The sequence below is a fragment of the Panthera onca genome, chromosome E2 (genome assembly GCF_046562875.1).
Source record: "Panthera onca isolate mPanOnc1 chromosome E2, mPanOnc1 haplotype 2, whole genome shotgun sequence".
NCBI lineage: Eukaryota > Metazoa > Chordata > Mammalia > Carnivora > Felidae > Panthera > Panthera onca.
This window is the reverse complement of record NC_138353.1, coordinates 11097722-11117948: the sequence shown is the minus strand read 5'-3', so window position 1 is coordinate 11117948 and position 20227 is coordinate 11097722. Positions and strand designations below refer to the sequence as shown.

Sequence of the window (20227 nt, the reverse complement as noted above, 5' to 3'; positions counted from 1 at the left end):
GCAGGAGAAACTACTCCGAAAGTTTGAGAAAAGGGGAGGAGCTCAGATATGGGTGGAGCTGAAATTAATTTAGAATGATGCAGGTAGTTGGGCGGGGTCAAAGACCCAGGAGGTAGAGGTGTGGCCTAGAGAAAATACATAACAACATGCAGGGTTGGGGACACGGCCCAGAAGGTAGGCGTAACCCACCGAGAGGAGGCCAGCTTTGGCTCACCACAAAGTAGCGGCTGAGCCTGTAGTTAAGAGGCGGAGCTAGAACGGAGAAGATTAGGATGTCTGAGGCTGTGTGCTTGAATGGATGGACAGGAACTGGAAAAGAAGCAACTGAAGTCCCGGGGCAAGACCCAGAAGTGGAGGGGTCGAACTAAAAAAGAAAGGATTTAAAGATTTTTGAGGCTGGGGGAGGGACCACGGAAGTGGGCGGAGCTTAGAGGGAGCAAGGTTGGGGACCCGAAACCCAAAGTGGAAAACACTGATTCTAGAATTCGTTTCCCTGCAACACTGTTTACTTCTATGACTCAGTTTCCTCTTCACTAAATCGGAGAGGATGCAAAATCGTGGTAGCACGTGGTAAGTGCTAATTTTTTTAATGATTTTCCGTGACCCAGATCCCAACCTTCGCTTTGAAGGTGCAGGAGAGAGGACACCCAGGAGTCCAATCCCTTCTAGTAACTCGAGTGCAGGTCAAGGACATAGGAAGGAGATTTAGGTGGTTTAAAATCTCACAGTGGAGGGGATTAATGGAGTGGTGGTGGGGCGGGGGGGGGGGGGCGAAGGGGGGCGGGTGCAGGGTGGAGGCTTCCTGATCCCAGGGCTGAAGGATGGCGGCCTTTGCCCGCCTGCTGGAATGTCTCCTTTGGTCAGCTCGCAAAGAACAGGAGGCAGAAGAGGAGGAGGAGGAGGGACGGAGGACTCACGACGGGCCTCGGTCGCTCCTGGACGCGCCGCGATGCTTCCAGCGGCCACACGGGGGTGCGGCCGCGTCTTGGGGACTGCGCTTTGGGGCGAGCGCTGTGCAGGGCTGGCGCGCGCACATGGAGGACGCGCATTGCGCTTGGCTCGCTCTGCCCGGGCTACCCCCAGGCTGGGCTTTCTTCGCGGTCCTCGATGGCCACGGCGGGGCGCGAGCCGCCCTCTTCGGCGCGCGCCACCTGCCTGGCCACGTGTTTGAGGCGCTGGGCACCGCGCCCGACGAGCCCGAGGGAGTGCGCGGGGCGCTGCGTCGAGCCTTCCTGAACGCAGACGCGCGCCTGCGTGCGCTCTGGCCTCGTGGCGAGCCGGGGGGCTCCACCGCCGTGGCGTTGCTCGTCTCCCCGCGTTTTCTGTACCTGGCGCACTGTGGTGACTCCCGAGCGATGCTGAGTCGCGCCGGCGCTGTGGCCTTCAGCACCGAGGACCATCGGCCTCTCCGGCCTCGGGAACGCGAGCGCATCCACAACGCGGGAGGCACCATCCGCCGCCGGCGCCTCGAAGGCTCTCTGGCGGTATCCCGGGCCCTGGGCGACTTTGCTTACAAAGAGGCTCCGGGAAGGCCCCCTGAGCTGCAGCTCGTTTCCGCGGAGCCTGAGGTGACCGCCCTGGCTCGCCAGGCTGAGGACGAGTTCATGCTATTGGCCTCTGACGGTGTGTGGGACGCGATGTCTGGCGCTGCCCTGGCGAGACTGGTGGCATCGCGCCTCTGCCTGGGCCTGGCCCCGGAACTTCTCTGCGCGCAGCTATTGGACACGTGTCTCTGCAAGGTCCTCGGGGCGGGGCTTGGAGTCATTGAGGGGAAGAAGTTAAAGGATCTAAGGAGGAGGGAGTTTTAGAGGCTTCCTCAACCAGAGTTTAGGACTCCACTAAAGGGAGTGGCCTGCCGGAGTGGGCAGGACCAAAATATGGAGAGGGTGGAGACTGAGGGCCGCCTTGAGTCAAGATGGGAGAGCAGTAACGCAGGATAGGTAAGTGGGAGGGACTTGAGAGAAAGGGCGTGGCCTTCTGGAACGGGACTGCCTAGGATTTAGGAGTTGGGTCCTGAAGTATGATTAGTGCCGGAAGGAAGAGCAGCTAGACAGCAGTGGGAGGAGCTTCGGAGAAGGGGCGTGGCTCTCTGATGGGGATTGGCTAGGACAGTGAGAGGGCGTGGTCTAGGTGATTGGTCCTGGGGAGAGGGCTTGGGTTAGACTGGCAGGTGGGCAAGATTTGAGAGAAATGTGTCCAACCAGATTGGGCAAGAGGGCACTAGAACGCTGAGATTGTCGGGAGGCTCCGCTTCCAAGGGCGTGGAGGCGTGCTGGGGCATTCGACCGTGTCCCACCGGGCTCTCTTTTCTCCACTTTCCCCAGGGCAGCTTGGACAACATGACCTGCGTCCTGGTCTGCTTCCCCGGGGCCCCCAGGCCTTGTGAGGAGGCAATCAGGAAGGAGCTGGCGCTGGACGCAGCCCTGGGCCGCAGGGTCTCTGGTGAGCAGGCTCCAAAAGCATAGCGGGAGGGGTGGCCGGTAAGCAAGGACACTCCCATAATCCTTGCCTCCTTCTCAGAGCTGTATTCCTCTGCTCAGGAGCCCCCCAGCCTGAACACGGTTTTCAGGACTCTGGCCTCAGAGGACATCCCAGATTTACCTCCTGGGGGAGGGCTCTACTGCAAGTGAGTCGGGGTGCGGTGAGGTGGAATGGGGGGAGGGGTACTAGAAGGAGGATCCCCTCCTGAGGGTCTCTCTCTGCTCTCCAGGGTCGCTGTCATTGCTGAAGCTTATTCTCGGCTCTGCCAGGCCTCAGGAGGGCGCTGGCAGGTAAGGACCCTCTGTTCTTGAATGTTTCTCTTAGAAACATGTGACGCAGCACTCCTACCTTTAGTGTTGGGGAAATTGAGGCCAGAGGAGACAAGGGACTTGCCTCATATGTTAATAAATTCTCACTCCTGGCCCTGAAGCAATGTGCTAGACACGATGAGGCAGGGCACGGGCGGGGCGGGGCGGGGCGGGGGTGGGGTGATGCAGAAGCAGAGAAGACTGCTCCTCCTCCCAACAAATGTGTCCCCTGCATTGCTCTGTAAAGCCCCATGCATCATCCCAAACACCACCCCCTTCATCCATAAGTAAGGCAGAAAAATTCGAGGAATGTTTATGACCAATCCCAAAGACTGGGTGTGCTGCAGAAACCACTGGGATGTCTCCGAGGATGGTCTGGGTCTCGGAGGAGAGAAGTGGTGAATTGGTCCCACGTAGCCTACAAGAATTTGGAGCTGTCCCAAGAGGTGGTGGGTGGAACCACATAAACGAAGGCGGGGGTGGGGGGGGGGTGGGAGTCACCACCTCAATGGGATGGAGGGAGCTGGGGCTCAAGCCTGCAGTCCTTTGCACGGCGGAGAAGGCAGTTCAGGGAGAGGACTGTTGATAGTTTCCCAGCAGCAGAAGGATGTATTTGTCAGCATTGTTTGCGTTGTAATTGACAGAAGCCCAATTCCACCTGGGAATGCAAGACAGGGAACTTAATGGGTCAAGTAATTGAAGAGTTCGAGGCATGACTACATCCAGTTGTCAGATAACGTTATCAGGAATGATCTCTTAGTTTTATTTGCTCTGCGTGGACTTCCGCATGCGGTAGCAGAGAGTGGCAGCACTAGCCTCCTGGCCCAGAAGCCCAACATCCCCAGTGGAGGGAGTACCCCAGGTTCCTGGGAGCTGAGAACTCACTGGCCACACTGGACCACATGGCCGACCAGTCAGTGTGTCTCTGATTGGCCAGGCTGGGGTCACATGCCCACCCCAAGCGCCACAGGCTGAAGTCCACTCCACCCAAACCTGATGGATTGAGAGATGGGGAAAGGCAGTCCCTCAAAGGAAAACAAGAGCACGGCTTCCAGATCACAGGGGAGCAGACACAGAGACCCAAGAAAAGGTTCCTATTGGCCACTTCCCACCTTTTGTGTTACAGAAGGGCCCAAATGGGGCCAGAAAACCCACTGGCACCCATTCAAACTCTTCCTTGGACTTGGAGGCCTGACAGCTGTTGCCCTCTGGGGACCCTCTGCCACTTGGGGCCTCAAGGTCACTAAGGAAGAAAACTCCCTTTCCCCAGCTACACAGATCGGCGGAAGGAAGACAAACCGATGGAGGAACCCCAGAATGTTTATTTCCCCTTCTCCTACTTCCCTCTCGCAGAAAGTCTCATGAGAGGGGAAATTCCACTCACCATCTGAAAACAAAAAACAAAAATCAAACCACCCCAAATCCAATGTTTTTGAAGTATTTTCGGGCTGAATGGACCCTTAAGTGATCACACAGTTCAGGGTGCTTGGGTGGCTCAGTTGGTCAAGGGTCGGACTTTTGATCTCAGCTCAGGTCATGATCTTGCAGTTCATGGGATCCAGCCCTGCATCGGGCTCTATGTTGATAGCACAGAGCGTGCTCCGGGTTCTCGCTCTCTCCCTCTCTCTCTCTCTCTCCCCTCTTCCCCTCCCCCACTTGCACGCACTCTTCTGTCTCTCTCAAAAAAATAATAATAAGTGGGGCGCCTGGGTGGCTCAGTCGGTTGAGCGTCCGACTTTGGCTCAGGTCATGATCTCGTGGTCTGTGAGTTCAAGCCCCCGTCGGGCTCTGTGCTGACTGCTCAGAGCCTGGAGCCTGTTTCAGATTCTGTGTCTTCCTCTCTCTCTGACCCTCCCCTGTTCATGCTCTGTCTCTCTCTGTCTCAAAAATAAAAATAAACGTTTAAAAAATAATAATAAGTAAATAAGTACACTTAAGAACAAAAAAGATCGCACAGTTCAATAACCTCTTCCTTTCCTATTTTTCATGTTTTAGGGGGAGATTGGGGAGAGTATTATTAAATTTTAATTATATAACTCAAAATAAATTTCTCTTGTAGAAAACAACAACATTATTTGTCTTCTCATTTGGCAAATATGGATTGGGTACCTGCTGTGTGTAAGACCCGGCTCACAGCCATCACCCAGGCAGAACCACTGAGATTCCCACCCCTGACGGACCCACCAACTAGTGTGTGGGAAGACAGCGAACAAGAGAATTGATATATCATCTTAGACACTGATAAGTGTCCCGAGGAAAATAAAACAGGGCAAGGTGATAAGATGTCTGGGGGAGGGGGGCTACTTTGGTTTTTCAATTTTTGAATGGGTCATAAGTTCACTTGGTTCAAAATTCACAGGGTACAAAATGGCATACAATGAAAAGTCTTTCTCGGTCCCCTACCCTACCCCATAGCCACTCAATTTTCCACCTGGGTTTTTAGACAGGGGGATCAGGGAAGATCTCTGAGAAGGGGGCAACTGAGCATGAGCAGAGACATGACAGAGAACAGGCCAGCCATGCAAATATCCCAGGGAACAGTGTTCCGAGACAGAAGGAGTAGCCAGGGCAAAAGCCTAGAGACAGGATGGAACCTGGCATTTTCAAGATGAGGCATGTTATTTGCTATTTGGACCTTTATAGAAAAGTTTGCAGGCGGCACACAGAAGCGCTACCCCTCCCATTTCACAGATGGGAAAGCTGAGACTCAGGAGGAGAAAAAATTTGCCCTAGGTCACACAGAACGAGGGTTCCCATTCTGTTGGATCAGTATGTGTTGAGCTGCTGTTCTGGGCCTGGCTGGATTGAGTGAGGCAGAAACTGATCAAGTCCACCCCTGCCCCCAAAGAATTCGCAGCTTAGGAGACACAGTGGGAAATAATTATAACCTAGACGGATCAGCGTTCAAGATCTCACAGAGCGGGGTAGAGAAGGGAAGATTACTCAGTTCTTCAGAGATGAAATCTGTCAGAGCATGGCCTCGAAGGATGAGGTGAAGGAGGTGAGCACAGCATCCGGGTAGAGAGGACCAGGCTAGCATAAAGGCTGGGAAAGCCGATTCCCTCATCTAGTCGGCTGGGCCCCGAGAATCGTTGGTTTTACACTCATACCTTGCACCCAAACACCACTGTGGGTTCTGAGGGCTCAGACAAGACAAGACGGCTATGGACCAGATTTATTCCTTACCTCCAGGCCTCAGTTTACCCATTTGTAACCATTGAACCGATGATTTCCCAGGCATCCTGCCCACGCCTAAGGCACCTCACCCCGGCCAGGTGGCGCTCTACGGGAGGGGCGTGACCACTAGCGGCGTCACGTGGGGCGGGGCCTGCGGGACCTGCTGCGGAAGCCTGGGAGGGTGTCGGGGCTGAGCCCCAAGCCGGCGCGTGGGGGAGGGGGTTCCCAGAAGCTAGCACTAGGGTGGGTGCCCCTGCCTCCGCGCCCTCCGATTGCTGGATGATCCCGCCATCCTCTGCGGGCGAAACTGAGTCACGGCGGGGCGTGCGTGGGGAGGGGGCCAGGGGCTTTATCCACACAGGAACCGGGAGTCCTATCCCCACCCAGGTCCAGCGCCGCACCCCCCCACCCCCACCCCGCTGCTGTGAGTCAGCGGCCGGCCGCGCCCCCTCGGCCCACTTCCTCCTCACCTTCCTGGGGCGGGCGGGGGGCGGTGAGAGGGATGGGGCCCTCCAGGCCCATCGCCCCCGTCTGTGCTGGGGAAGGGGTTCACCCCGCAGGAACCCTTCATAAATTGGCAGAGAAGGGAACTTTGGGAGTCTGAAGGTAGCCTTTAAGGGAGAAAATTTGAGTGAATCTAGGATTAACCAGATCGCTCCCCCGCCCCCTCCATTAAGCAGAATGTGAAGAAATGGAGAAGTCGAAGGGGAGGGTGAGAAGAAATTGTGTCCCCATTAAGATCCTCCTAGGAATTTCCATCGTGGGAGAGAACGAGGGATCCAGGAAGGAACCCTTACCCTCCACCAAACTTCCCCACGTAATTTGGGGGCGACCCTCGGCATGCATCCCCATGCAATAACGTTGGGGAAGAGGTAAACAGCGGAAGTCTAGGGTTCCGCGTTGCCCTTTTAAGCGCCCTTCACCCCCCCCCCCAAACTGCCTTGAGGTGTCCGCGGCCCCTTTAAGGCGCAGGGCATTGTGGGTGCGGGGAGTGGAATTTTGGAACGAAATGTAGCGAAGAGAAGTACAGTAGTAAGAGTAACATTGTACCCGCCGCCGGCCGAGGGGGCGCGCCGGGGACGGGACGCCGCACCCCCTTTCTGCCGCAGGGACCCCCGACCAAACCTCCAGAGGGAGGAGGCGCCTGAGGACCCGGCCCGGTCCCGTCCACGTTCCCCCCAGGAAGCCGGACTCTATGGGGCGGGACCCTGGGGGAGACTGAGCAGAACCTGGAGCCAGCCCCGAACCCCTGAACCTTGAGCCAGGGGCGCCCCGGGAGCACCCACCCGTGGGTGCGCCGCCCGCCCGCTGAGCAGCCATGAGGTGAGCCTCGAACTGCCTCCAAACCCTTCCGCGCTCCGCGCGGGCTCCTCGCCCCGCCTTTGTCCCCCTCCCCCAGCTTGCTCCGGGCTGGAATTTGGGGACAGGGCACTGGGGGCCTCGGATTTGAGGCCGAGCCCCCTTGGACGAGTTCCAGTTACTGACCACTTCGCCGTGACTCCTAAGGCTCGGGGTGGTGCCGCTGAGGTTCTCCTGGGAGCCCTCAGATTTGGGGGCGCTCGGAGGACTCCCGAATTTCTTAAAGACTTTTTCAGAGAACCTCCAAGTTGGCAGATACTCCCTGCGTGGAGGCCAGGATTTAGGCAGGGCTCAGACCACCCCCCACAATCTCAACTGGGGCTCCAGAAGGGATTGGGGGGGGGGACTGGTTTTGGGGGTCCCTGGAACCTGGAAGAGAGATTCGAGACGTAGACCTCGGTTTGGGGGGGGGGGGTCTCTCGTTACATGACTCTAGAAAAAGCCTTCTCAAGTGGGACCTCGCTTAACTTCGGGGGTGCTTCACCCCCCCCCCCGAATTTTGGGGGCCCTCATCCTCCTGTGGAGGTTGGTGCGGGCGAGCCCACAGACCCAGGCGCAGCCTCGAGGGGTCTGGTTGGGACTCCCCACCCCCGCCGTTCCCCACCCACATTCAGCTCTAAGCAAGCTGTGCCTAGGACCGAGCCCGAGCGCTCCCCGCGGAGGGCGGCTCCCGGGCCCGGGGCCAGAAGGGCGGCCCGTCGCCCCCACCTGCGCGGTCCTGGGGAGGGAGGGGGCGCGGCAGCTGGGGGAAGAGGGGCCTTTGTCTTCCTGACTCACCTGTCGAGACAGCTGGTGTGGGGGGGCGGGCAAGGAGCGCAGTGGGCCGGCTGCTTTCCCCACCGCCACGCGCCTCCCCCTGCTCTCACCACCGCCCCCCTTCCTGGCCATCCGGAGCTGTTGGGTTGGAGGGGGCACGCTGTGAAGCCTCAAGGTCACAGCCCTCTCCCCCTGGGACCCAGGCTTCCAAGACAGCTCCAGCTCTCTTCCCAGGAATTTAATCCTGGGGGTGGGGGGGGGCCCAAAGGACCTGGGGATTTTGTCTTACCTGGGCCTCCCTGAGAACTCCTGGGCTCACCTGAGGGCGGGGCCGGTGTGGGCTGGGGGACCGGAGTAGACCCTCCCCCCATTCTCCCCTCCCCCGGCCCCCCATAATCTCTCCCTTGGGGCCTGAGCCTGACAATACTATCTCCCTTCCTCCACTCTCTCGGGGACTTCCTGCCCCCAAAGCCCCCGGCTTCAGGGGGGAGGCCCCTGGGACGACTGGGGATTAACCCCCTGGTGCCCACGTCCTCCCACTTCCCTCACGTTCCCCATGCCCCTGCCCTCTGACATTACGAGTGGCATTCCTGTTGGTGACCGTTAGAGAGTCCCCTCCGCATGTGAAAGTGCTTGTAGGAAAATTTGGAGCAAGGGGGAAACCCACAGACACCCTCAAGGTCTCCTGCCTACCCCCACTGTAGCAACGTCTCTTCCAGGTCTGCCCTGGAGAGGGGGCTTCTTTCGGGAGCCAGGCTCTCTTCCCTCACCCTCTTCCCGGGGAACCCTCCTCTCCCACTGCCCCCCCCAGCCCCGCCCCTTGCCCCCCCCCTCGCGTTTCCGGTCCCAGGCCCGTGGAAGGCGGATGGCGGATGTCCGAGTTAGTGCTGCCTCACTCACTGTGAGACCGTAAAAGGGCAGGAGCAGCGTCTGGGCCGGCCTCCCACCCCCCTCCCCCAGTCCCAGAGGCCTTGGTCCTCCCACAGGGCCCCCCCCTACTGTTGGATGCGGCCAAACCTCCCACCTCCTGGGGGGTGGGGGCAGAAGTTGAACTAAAGCGTGTCCCACCTCCGGGGGGGGAGGGGGGGTGGTCTTCTCTGCTGATGGCCACACCCAACTTCCTGGGCCGTGCCCCCTCTCCCAGGACCGCTAGCATTCAAAAAGACCCATGCCTCTGCCTGAGGGCAGCTGGGGAAACTGAGGCTCATGGAGAGACAGGCCTGGCCCCAGATCCATCAGAAATTGATAGGCAGGGTAGATGGAAGGGAGGGGACTGGGATCTTCTGATTTCTGTCTGGTTTGGCTGGGGAGAGTCTCGGGGGCAGTCTGAAGAGAGGATGTTAGAACGGAAAGTTCCGGGGCTCCTGGGTGGCTCAGTCGGTTGGGCGTCCGACTTCGGCTCAGGTCAGGATCTCACAGTCTGAGTTCCAGCCCCCCGTCGGGCTCTGTGCTGACAGCTCAGAGCCTGGAGCCCGCTTCAGATTCTGTGTCTCTCTCTCTCTGCCCCTCCCCTGCTCATGCTCTGTCTCTCTCTGTCTCAAAAATTAAAAAAAAAAAAAAAAAAAAAAAAAAAAAAAAAAAAAAAAAAAAAATTAAAATTTTTTTAAAAAATGGAAAATTACAAGATATAGTTCTTTTTCTCCCAGTTTGACAAATATTTGTTGAGTGCTGTGTCGGAGACTCAGCTGGAATTCTGGGAAGGCAGAGAAAGGGGGCAGAGGTCTGAGAGTCTCGGGGCAGAAGGGACTCAAGTATTTGGGTCCATTTCTTTCTTCTTCCAGTTATGGTAATTATTATTACCATTAATTTTTTTTTTTTTTTTTTTTAATAATGAGACCATTTGATCAGACATCTACTCAGTGCCAGGCACTGTATTATGACTGCCCCCCTCCATGGGAAAACCGAGGCACGGAGAGTTTAAGTAAATCACCTATTAAAGTCTGTGGAAGTAGGCAACTTTGGATTTGAACTCAAGGCCGTCTCAGGGCTTTTAATGCTCTTAAAAAAAAAAAAAATACAAGTAACGTGATTTTGCTGTATGAACACTTAAGATAATGCAGAGAAGCAAAAAGAACCCTTTCTTCCTGTTCGTTTATGGGAAACTGAGGCTTTTGGGGGAGGAGGGACTAGAATGAACCCACACAAGCCCACAGACCTGGTTGCTCATCCAGGATGGCTTCCAAGGTTTGTAGTTTGGAAAGGCGGTATGTGCCTGGGGGGACTGGATTCCAAGTTTTATGGTTTAAGGAGGCTGTGGGGTGAATCTTGAGGGGGGAATGAAGCAGGGGAGGGAAGGGCAAGCCTCTAATCTGGAAGGCTTGAGTAAACCAGAGTGACTATGCGTGGTTGCCTTCAGTGATGGGGAGCCCTCTTCCTCCTGTTCTGACTCCCTTGTTCAGCCAGTACCAAGTCCCAGGTCCTGAGTTCTGGGCTTTTCTTATCTCTTTGAATCCTTACAGCAAACCCGGTGAGGTACGGTTTCCAGGGCTGGAAACTGCAACTCAGAGAGGTGAAGCCACATAACACGGGGGTGACTTGAGCCCTTTGTCATCCACCACATGTTAGCACTTTCCAGAATGTAGGGACTTACGGGAAGGTATGGGTCCTGGGCTGGCTGGGATTTAAGGCTCTCTCGTGTCAGATCAAGGGTGCGAGACCCCGGGAGACTGGGGGAATCAGGCGGACCCCGTTTCAAACTCACTCCCTGCTGCCCGGGCTGTGGGATTTTCCATTCCAGCTTTTTTTTTTTTTGCCTGGTTTACAGTTTTATTTTTTGAACTTGAGTAACGAAGCAGCGTCTTATAGGTGACACCAGCCCAGGGTTGAAAAAGAAAAAAGAAATAAGCAATTCAAAAGGGTAAACCGTCCTAAACGTCCATTTCCTCCCATCCTTCCTCAGGCCCCCAGGGGCCCTCCGGCCGTGGTTAGTCTCCTGAGAAGCAGCCCCTGCCTATATCACCTCACCACCCTGTGTGCAGATGTATTTATATCCTGTCACCTTTTTTTTTAAACCTCTGATATGCACCTCTTTATACCTTGCCTCTTAAAAAAATTCAGCTTAGCTGTTTCCTCTTTAAATGAGACTAAGAACTTGGGTAGGCTAGGGTACAGACAGGAGCCCCTCCGCTTAACTTGCCAAATGACCTGGGACAAGTGTCTTTACCCCTCTGTGCCCATAGTGCTTCATCTGTAAAACGGGTAAAGCACCAGAGCCCATGTCCCAAGGCTCATTGGGCAAATTGGGGCTCTGTACCTACAACAGTGTCTGGGACGCAGGCTAACCCATAAAGGTGGGCGCCTTCGTTAAGAGTTTTCCCTTTAACGATCAACAACTACTTGGTGAATTGGCAACAATTGCGCGTCCATTACGTGCCAGGTACATAGGTTGTGGGGACACAGCGGTGAACAGAGATGAAAAGAGTTGCTGTCCTGACAGTTTGGTAGGGGAGACAGGGATCTGTCAGGTAGGATCCCTGCTGAGAAACAGGGAACATGGGATGAGAGGGAGGAGTTTTTCCAGACGGAGTAGTTGAGGAGGGCTTCCCGGAAGAGGTGACATCTAAGGGGAGACCTGAAGGAGACGAGAACCCAGGATGAGGAAGTGCACAGGTCCGAGGCAGGAATGTGTCTGGCATGTTGAAGGAGGGCCCGACTGCGGGGCTGGAACAGAGCAGTGGGGCCGGCACAGCGAGCTTGAGGGAGGGAAGGGATGAGATCAGAGATGAACCCGGATCAGACAGGCCACAGAGAGAAGTTGGCTTTTATTCTGCGGGAGCCGCGGGAGCTTCCGAGAAGAGAAGGGCCACGATCCGACTTGTGTTTCAATAAGATCCTTCTGCTGTTCACGGGGACGCTGTGGCCTGGAGAGGGTCAACTCCCCGCTTCTCCAGCCGGGCCAGAGACTCAGCAGGGCAAGGCTGCTTGGGAGAGCAAAGTGCAGGCAGGGTGGAGTGGCAACCATAGCCCCGGGCGCCTGGCCAGAGTCTGCCCTGGGTGTGGGTGGCAGGTGTGGGCGAGGCCTTAACCCTGCTCTGCCAGGGGCAGCGGGAGCCAGAAACAGTCCCCGAGGCCGCACTTGTCTGGAAACAGCACCTGATATTTGGGTGGGGCCCACGCAGTCTCCCCAGTGGCTACGACCGCGGACTTGAGAGCCAGGTGGCGGGGGTTCAAGTCCTTGCTCCGCTGCTTACCAGCTGTGTGATCGTGGCCAAGTCACTCCACCTCTCTGGGCCTCCATTTATAGTCCTCACTTGCAAAATGAAGATAAAATAGTGCCCGTCTTGGAGGGCTGCCGTGGGCATAAAACGGGTGTCCCTTTGCAAAGGGCTTAGAGCGCCTGACCGGCTCTAGTGCCCGATGGGAGGGCGGCGCTGCGATTACATAAACGTGCGAGGGGGAACGGGGGGCTCAGCTTCCTGGCCTAGGAACCGGGGCCTGGGCCTGCTGAGGGGCTTTCCCTGCCCTGTCTTTTACAACGTCAGCGTCACGCCCCAGCCCCCAGCCCTGGCAGAGGCAGAACCATTGCCAAGTATAATTTATCTCCCCGGAAACCCCTGACCACCAACTTCCTCTTTTCAGGAAAAAGTCTGCTGGGGGTGGGGCGGGGCGGGGTGGGGACCAGTGCTTCCCTCTGGTCTGTGTGTGACCTTGGGCAAGTCACTTCCCGTCTGGGAGCCTGAGTTCCCTCACTGGGGGAGGGGGCATGGGACCTCTCCAGGACTGATGGCGGCTCCGGGGAGATGTGGCCGTCTGACTCCCCAGGGGTGTCCGTTCAGGGTGCCGTGAAAGGGATGCTGACAGTTACTAAGCACTCAGTACGTGCCGGGCACTCTGCCAAGGGTTGTCTGTGCCCAGACTCGCTTACTCCTCCCACTGCCCCGGGAGGTGGGGACTGTCATTTCCCCAGTTTGCAGGCAAGGAAGATGAGTACCTGGGTGGGAAGGTGCTGGCCTGAGTCACATGGAGTAGGCGTCTCAGGGAGCATTTGAACCCACGTCTCTGAATATCAGATCCTGAACTCAGAACCGGTGTCCTGACTCCTCCCTGCCAAAGCTGAGTCAGATGTCACTTCCTCCAGGAAGTCCTCCCTAACCCCCAGGCCAGGGCGGGTACTCCTTCTGAGCACCCCAAGCCTGGCCTTGGGCTGGCACTGTCCCTGGACAGGACTGTCTACTGCCCTAGAGGGTGGGGCCGGGGCTGTCTGGATCACTGCCCAAGACATAGGCTTGAGAGAACAGGGAGCGTCTGCTGATGGCGGCTGGTGCCCGGGGGCCGGATGGATGGGGCGGAAGAGCCTGGGATCTAGCGTCCATGTTCCGCCCACTGCAGACCTCACCCTTCCCCTCCCTGAGCCTCCGCTTCCTCCCCTGACCTGAGCCCGGGGAGTGAGGGCTGTGGGGGAGGGGGGGTGGTCAAGCACCCTGGCGGAGACAGGGAAACCGGGTCTGAGAGCACCGGGCGGGGGCTGGTCCCCAGTGCTGCGCAGAGCTCCTGCCGGGTCCCCCCTGTCCTGCTTCTCCTGAGCCCCCGTGTCCACCTCTTACCCACTCCCCTGAATCTCCGTCCGTCTGTCTCGGACTGTCTGCCTGTCTCTCCTCACTCACTAGGTGCTTGTCTGTCTCTTTCCCCAGCCCCTGTCTTCCCATTTGTTCCCTCCGCCTGTCTCTCTGTCTCTGGCTCTCCCTCCCTCACCCGTCTCCCTACATCCGTCAGTACATTTGTCTCTTGCCGTCTATCTGTCTGACTCTTCCTCTCCCTCACATTCCCAGTTGGCCTCTTTGTCTGTCTCCCTTCCACTCAGTCTGTCTCTGTCCCACCTGTCTGCTTCTCTCTCTCAGTCTCTGCCTCGGTCTCCCTGCAGGCCTGTCTCCCCCTCATACGCTGTGAATCTCCACATCTCCCCGGGGGACCCAGATGGAGGTGACCAGCCCGTGGAGGGTGGGGCCCGTGCTCGGCTGTGCTAACCTGCCCTTCTCCTTCCCCCCCACCCCGCAGTGAGACCGTGATCTGCTCCAGCTGGGCCACCGTGATGCTTTACGATGACATCAACAAGCGATGGGTGCCGGCAGGCACGGGGCCCCAGGCTTTCAGCCGCGTCCAGATCTACCACAACCCCACGGCCAATTCCTTCCGGGTTGTCGGCTGGAAGATGCAGCCAGACCAGCAGGTGAAGCCTCCGCCTCCCTCTCCCTCTTCCTGTGCGGGCTCTGCCCCCCACCGCTGCCCCCAGCATCCTCACCCGCCTTTCCCCTCCTGCCAAGGTGGTCATCAACTGTGCCATCGTCCGGGGTATCAAGTATAACCAGGCCACCCCCAGCTTCCACCAGTGGCGCGACGCCCGCCAGGTCTGGGGCCTCAACTTCGGGAGCAAGGAGGACGCAGCACAGTTCGCCGCGGGCATGGCCAGCGCCCTAGAGGCATTGGAAGGTTCGAAACTGGGCAGAGAGGACCGCTGAGCCCTGCCACTTTACCGCTCTCAGATTAGCCCCATTTTTTAAATGTTTATTTATTTATTGTTGAGAGGGCGAGCGCGCCCAAGCCGGGGAGGGGCAGAGAGAGAGAGGGAGGCACAGAATCGGAAGCAGGCGCCAGGCTCCGAACTGTCCACACAGAGCCCCACCCGGGGCTCGAACCCACACACCGTGAGATCACGCCCTGCGCTGAAGTCAGATGCCCAACCGACTGAGCCCCCCAGGCGCCCCAAATTAGCCCCATTCTCATTCATTGCTAACTCACCACTACCGTGGAGATTCCACGGTGAGGATTTTGCACGGGCCCCTCTGTGCCCTATGTGCACCCATGTGTAAAACGCGGGACTCCCAGGTGACTGCCTCCCCGATCAAGACGGAGATACTTCCAGGCCCCAGAAGGCTCCCTGTGCCCTTTCACTAGGTGCCCATTGTAGTGATACGTCATCGGTTAGTTTTCTGGCATCGCTATGAAGAAAAAGACCTCTGATCAGTGTGAAACGTGGACCTGCCCTCCCCCCCCCCCCCCCCCCCCCCGCCCCGGGTGTGTAGGTAGAGGCGGGTTCCAGTTCAGGTGAGCTGGGGTGGGGCCTGCGCCCCTGCATTTGTAGTAAGTGCCCCGGTGAATATGGGGCTGCCAGTGCACAGACAATACACTGAGGAGCAGGGCTTGAGGAGACCGGCGTCCGGGGCGGCCACCGTAGCACTTCAGATACCCCGATGGCAGAGGGGTTCGCTTCCCGGGGCAACCTCAGTGCCAGCGGGGGAAGGGCTTGCCCGTCTGGGGACACAGAAAAAGACGGTGGGTGGTTCAGGTTGTGGGAACCAGAGGCTTGGAGGCCGGTGAGGAAGAGGCTCTCGACTTTTCTGGGAAAGGCATTCTTGGGCTGGGGTCTGAGTGGCAGTGACGGTGGTTAAAAACCTGGACGCCGGAATCAGCCCGAATTGGCGGGGTTCGTGCAAACTCTGGTCCGCAAGACACGGGGTAGGTGACGGCCCCATGGGCATCGCTGCCCTCGCTGGGCATCATCACAGCACCCGGCTCGAACCAGTTCTGTCAAGGGAGGCTGGTGGGGGGACCTTCAACCCACACCCCAGCCCGAGGGTCGGGGTCCTGGAGGAAGAAGGAAGCGAGAGCCTCCGGGCGAGATTCCTGGGAGAGCTGAGCGAGAGAGCTGCTGGGTGGGGCCGAGTTCCAGGGTTGACTCACCACCCTTTCACTCTCACCTTCCAGGAGGGGGGCCTCCACCACCGCCACCACCAGCAGCACCTTCCACCTGGTCTGTCCAGAACGGTCCTGCCCCAGAGGAGGTGGAACAGCAGAAAAGGTGGGGCCAGCCCCTGGGTGGGGAACCTTACCACCACCAGCGTTCTAGGATGTTCCAGAACCCCTGACTCCCAGAGTCTGGCACTCTCCCACTTTGTTTCCCCAATGTTCCTACTCCCAGGGGGCTAAGAATGAAGGGCTTTCAGAAAACCCCACCTCCTGGAGAGTTCGAGAAGTTCCCACACCCAGGGTTGCAGCACCTTCTGACCCCGTCAAATCCTGGTCCCCACATTCCCAGAGTCCACAAGTCGGTCGTTTTAAAAGACCTTGGGCATTTTGTGATTCAAACGTTCTTGACGGTCTGATGACTAGAAGCCTCACGTCTGGGTCTCCCTGTCCCTGCCCTTCCCCCCAACTCTTTCCTGGGCCCCCGGGGGAGGAAGGCAGTCAGCACCCCCCGGAGACCTGAGAGAGAAGCCGAGAGGTTGCTGGCCATCCTCGGGGACCCCGAGTGATAGCAGCTCTGTCGCCCCTTCTCAGGCAGCCCCCGGGCCCGCCGGAGCACATGGAGCGCCGGGTCTCCAATGCAGGTGAGTGCTTAGTGGTGGCCTTGGGGGGACGTGGAGGCGGGACTCCCCAGAGGAGGGGGTGGGCCAGCTGGACAGCGAGGGGCGAGGCTTCTCAGCACCCTCTTTCTCTGTTTCTTTCAGGAGGCCCACCTGCTCCTCCAGCTGGGGGGCCGCCCCCCCCTCCAGGGCCTCCCCCTCCTCCGGGTCCCCCCCCACCTCCTGGGGTGTCCCCCTCAGGGGTCTCGGCCGCAGGGCACGGAGCAGGGGGAGGCCCGCCCCCTGCGCCCCCTCTCCCCACAGCACAAGGCCCCAGTGGTGGCGGAACTGGGGCCCCCGGCCTTGCGGCCGCCATTGCTGGAGCCAAACTCAGGAAAGTCAGCAAGGTGAGGGGGCCAGGTCCCGCAGGATGTGGGGTGACGGGGCCCTGATGGGATAATGGAATGAGGCCAGACTTGCCCTGGGGAGGGGGGGTGGGGGGGTGTCACAGGAGGGCTGGGGGGGGGGGGGCAAGAGGCCTGCGCATAAAGCCCCCTCCTCTTTGTAATTTCTCCAGCAGGAGGAGGCCTCAGCGGGGCCCTCAGCCCCCAAAGCAGACAGCGGCCGGAGCACGGGCGGGGGGCTGATGGAAGAAATGAACGCCATGCTGGCCCGGAGGTGAGCCTGAGCCTGGAGCCTGGAGCAGTCAGTGCCTTGGAAAGCTCTGGGAAGGCGTCCCGAGACCAGCAGTCATCACCTGGAGATTCCAGTTCAGTAGGGCCGGGTTGGGGGAGGGCTCAGATTCCCAATGCGTTTGTTTCTTTGGGTGAAAGTTCCCTCTTTGACAGCCAGGTTTGGGATCTCATGCTGGAGATTCCATTCTCCTGAGATGGCTGAGGTTTGCAACCACCCAGGTAGCCTCTAGAATGTTCTAAAACCCAGAATTCTAGGACCTCAGGAGGTCTCCCCTTAGGAGATCCTGCCTGGGCATCTTGGACACTCAGATTCCTAGAATCCCAAGCAGCGGAAGACAGAAGCCCTCCACCCTTAGCGCGTTGTGCTTCCCAGATGGGAGCAGTGTAAGGCCCGCACCCCAGCTGGAGAGCAGCGCTCTCTTTAACTTCTAAAACTCAAGTTTTAGAGAATTCCAGAACTCTACGCCTTAGAATCCACCTTTCTAGAACTCTGGTTAAGAGCTACCGAGTGGCTGAGGGAGGGCTGAAGCCATCTGTTTTTGCCTGTCCCTCCTGCAGAAGGAAAGCCACACAAGTTGGGGAGAAACCCCCCAAGGATGAATCTGCCAATGTGAGTTAGGGGCTCTTCCTGCCACGTGCACCTTAGGCTGTACCATTCGGGTAGGGATACTGGGGAGGGCGGTGGGGGTGTGCTAGGAATGGGCGGGGTTTGAAGCTGGCGGAGGAGAACGAGCCGCCCGTCTCATGACAGTTTTATTTCCCACCAGCAGGAGGAGCCAGAGGCTAGAGTCCCAGCCCAGAGTGGTGAGTGAGCCGGTGCGGCCACAGGAGCTATGGGTCAGGATGCCCTGTTCTCACCCGGAACGCCCCTCCCGCCCCCTCCCCTCCATGGGGGAGTCTGTGCCAACACTGCTGGGGATTGTGGCCTCCGGAGACGGTTCTTTGAACAGGGGCTGATGAAGCTAGGGGGTGGAGATTGAGGCAGGACCTTCCTTGCCCCTGATCTTCCCGATTCATTGTCTTTCCCCCAGAATCTGTGCGGAGACCCTGGGAAAAGAACAGCACAACCTTGCCAAGGTGGGCCATCAATGCTGGGGCCCCATCCCCCCGTAAATAGTCGGATTTGCCCACTTTGTAGGAAGGAACACCATGTGACCCTTGGAAGGGGAAGCAGGGGAGACGGACCCTCTCTCTAACCTCATTTCTATTCCAAACCACACCTACTCGCCTAGGATGAAGTCTTCGTCTTCCGTGACCACTTCCGAGGCCCACCCCTCTACGCCCAGCTCCAGTGATGAGTCAGACCTGGAGAGAGTGAAACAGGTAGCTCAGGGGAGGGGCCAGGGGTGAGAATCGGGGGCTAGAAAGGGGCCACGGGAAGACAAGGCGATCTGGGTCCAAACGCTGCCGCTGGCCTGCCCTGTGATTCCATGATAAAGCCTCTGAAACCTCCGTTTTCCAACCCGAGACATGGAGGGATTCAATCGGGTCGGGAGGACACTGAAACCACAGCCTCCTCTGCCAGTGCCCGGACAGACCTTACTAATCTATCACTGCGCTCCTTCCTGAGGAGTACCCAGAGTCCTTTCCAGCACACCAGCCCCAGCCATCCATCACCAACTGGAATTGGCAGGAGACTGGAATGTATTTGCCAACCCCGGTACTGGATGTTCTCCAGTACTTTTCATCTGGCTCCAAGGATCCAGAATTTTCCCCTAGAATTCTCCAGTCACTCTATGGCTTTATCAGTGATGTCATTGTGTGTGTGTGGGTGGGGTGTGTGTGTGTGTGTGTGTGTGTGTGTGGTCCTTGAACCTTATTCCTCTGGCCCTTCAGTCATTAAGAAAGGGAGGATTCATTTCTACAAGTCCAGGTACCCTTCCTGACTGGTTACACCCCATTATTTCCAGGAGCTTCTGGAAGAGGTGAGGAAGGAACTGCAGAAAGTGAAAGAGGAAATCATTGAAGGTGAGGCGGTTTTTTAAATTTTAAATGTCTATTTTGGAGGCATCCCTTGCAGAGAGCCCTGTTCTGGAAGGGAAGGGGGAAGAGGCTCCGCCCCTGACCTCTGCCCCTTGTTTCCTTCCAGCGTTTGTCCAGGAGCTGAGGAAGCGGGGTTCCCCCTGACCACAGGGCTCCCGAAAATCCCATATGTCCTTTCTGCACACCCCGCCTGTCACCCTGCTTTCCCTGCCTCAACTTGACTTGGAATTGGCTGAAGACTACACAGGAATGCGATGTCCCCGCTCCCCATCCTACTTGGAAAATTCCAAGGGGGTGTGGCTTCCTTGGCACCGTGCCCACACCCATACTGGCTGCTGATTGGCTGGGGAGGCCCCCACCCTTTGCTCCCTTTGGTCCTTCCCCTCTCCTTGGGGCTGGTTCCTCCGCTGGGGATGTACCAATGAACCCCACGGTAAGGGGGGAGGAAGGAGGGAATTTCACATTCCCTTGTTCTAGATTCACTTTAACGCTTAATGCCTTCGAATTTTTGTTTTTTTAAGAAAAAAATATATATATATATTTAGGTTTTTTGGGGGGGAAAGGGAAATTTTTTTTTTCTCTTTGGTTTTGATAAAATGGGGTATGGGGAGTTTTTAAATGCTGTGCCCCAGGCTTGTCCCATTTGGGGCAGCTATTTAAGGGGGGGGGGTGTCCCACCAGGCTGGGGGCACCTCCACCCCCCCACCCCAGGGAACTCCCTTCCCTTTGGCTCCTTCCCCTTTTCTATGAGGAATTAAGATGCTGTAACTTTTTGGAACCTCAGTTTTGTTTTGTTTTTTTTGTTTGTTTTGTTTTTTTATTTGGGTAGGTTTTGGGGGCCAGGCCATTTTTACCCCCTGGGGAAAATAAAAGGAGGGAGAAAGGAAAAGGGGAGGAAACCTCCCCTCTCCCACCTTCACCTTTAGCTTCTTGAAAAATTGGCCCCTACGGAATAAATCTGCCAGTTTTTATAAATGCTAAGGTTTCTGGAGTGATTTGAAGGGCCGCTCTGATGAAGACGGGGATGTGCCCCTCCCCCAGCAAACTCCCTTCCCCTCCTCTTCCTCCTTCCCACCCTGCGCCTGTTCCGGTTGCCACCGGGCTCCTGCAGCCTGGGTGGTCTCAATACCCTCTCAGCCTCCTCCTGTCCCCAAGCCTCTTCTGGGCAGCCTCCTCATTCCTTTCCCCC

At 57.6% G+C, this 20227-nt stretch overlaps 2 protein-coding genes and 1 long non-coding RNA gene across 8 annotated transcripts; 2 read left to right on the top strand and 1 right to left on the bottom strand.

The window, feature by feature from the left end:
* Positions 1–15: 15 nt before the first annotated feature.
* PPM1N (protein phosphatase, Mg2+/Mn2+ dependent 1N (putative)) lies at positions 16–4426 on the top strand. Its single transcript, XM_060651472.3, has 5 exons — positions 16–1739; positions 2325–2442; positions 2521–2626; positions 2711–2771; positions 3916–4426. The coding sequence occupies exons 1-5, from the start codon at positions 822–824 to the stop codon at positions 3982–3984; spliced, it is 1272 nt and encodes a 423-aa protein (XP_060507455.2). The 5' UTR covers positions 16–821; the 3' UTR covers positions 3985–4426.
* Positions 3087–8502, bottom strand: LOC145713224 (uncharacterized). 4 transcript variants are annotated; one of them, XR_014136228.1, is made up of 3 exons: positions 8103–8502; positions 6437–6577; positions 3087–3447 (listed from the first exon to the last, which is right to left on the bottom strand). It is a non-coding gene; the product is annotated as an uncharacterized LOC145713224 (long non-coding RNA). The 4 variants fall into 4 exon arrangements; XR_014136229.1 differs by having other exon boundaries at positions 8371–8502; XR_014136230.1 differs by lacking the exon at positions 6437–6577 and having other exon boundaries at positions 8371–8502.
* VASP (vasodilator stimulated phosphoprotein) lies at positions 6929–20013 on the top strand. Of its 3 annotated transcripts, none has more exons than XM_060651478.3 (13): positions 6929–7289; positions 14076–14247; positions 14342–14507; positions 15783–15876; positions 16356–16405; positions 16526–16767; positions 16941–17038; positions 17614–17665; positions 17823–17859; positions 18087–18132; positions 18288–18378; positions 18966–19023; positions 19145–20013. In XM_060651478.3, exons 1-13 carry the CDS (start codon positions 7285–7287, stop codon positions 19180–19182), a joined length of 1149 nt encoding a protein of 382 aa, XP_060507461.3. In that variant the 5' UTR covers positions 6929–7284; the 3' UTR covers positions 19183–20013. The 3 variants fall into 3 exon arrangements, with proteins under 3 accessions (XP_060507461.3, XP_060507462.3, XP_060507460.3); XM_060651479.3 differs by having other exon boundaries at positions 6930–7289; positions 16938–17038; positions 17826–17859; XM_060651477.3 differs by having other exon boundaries at positions 6931–7289; positions 16938–17038.
* The last annotated feature ends 214 nt before the right edge of the window (positions 20014–20227 follow it).

Excerpts from the sequence above, each read along its gene's own strand:
- PPM1N (XM_060651472.3), top strand. The coding sequence starts at position 822 with ATGGCGGCCTTTGCCCGCCTGCTGGAATGTCTCCTTTGGTCAGCTCGC. Across the intron at positions 1,740-2,324 it reads TGGACACGTGTCTCTGCAAG|GGCAGCTTGGACAACATGAC; the intron begins GTCCTCGGGGCG and ends CACTTTCCCCAG. Across the intron at positions 2,443-2,520 it reads CCTGGGCCGCAGGGTCTCTG|AGCTGTATTCCTCTGCTCAG; the intron begins GTGAGCAGGCTC and ends CCTCCTTCTCAG.
- VASP (XM_060651477.3), top strand. Across the intron at positions 14,248-14,341 it reads AGATGCAGCCAGACCAGCAG|GTGGTCATCAACTGTGCCAT; the intron begins GTGAAGCCTCCG and ends CCTCCTGCCAAG. Across the intron at positions 17,860-18,086 it reads TAGAGTCCCAGCCCAGAGTG|AATCTGTGCGGAGACCCTGG; the intron begins GTGAGTGAGCCG and ends TCTTTCCCCCAG.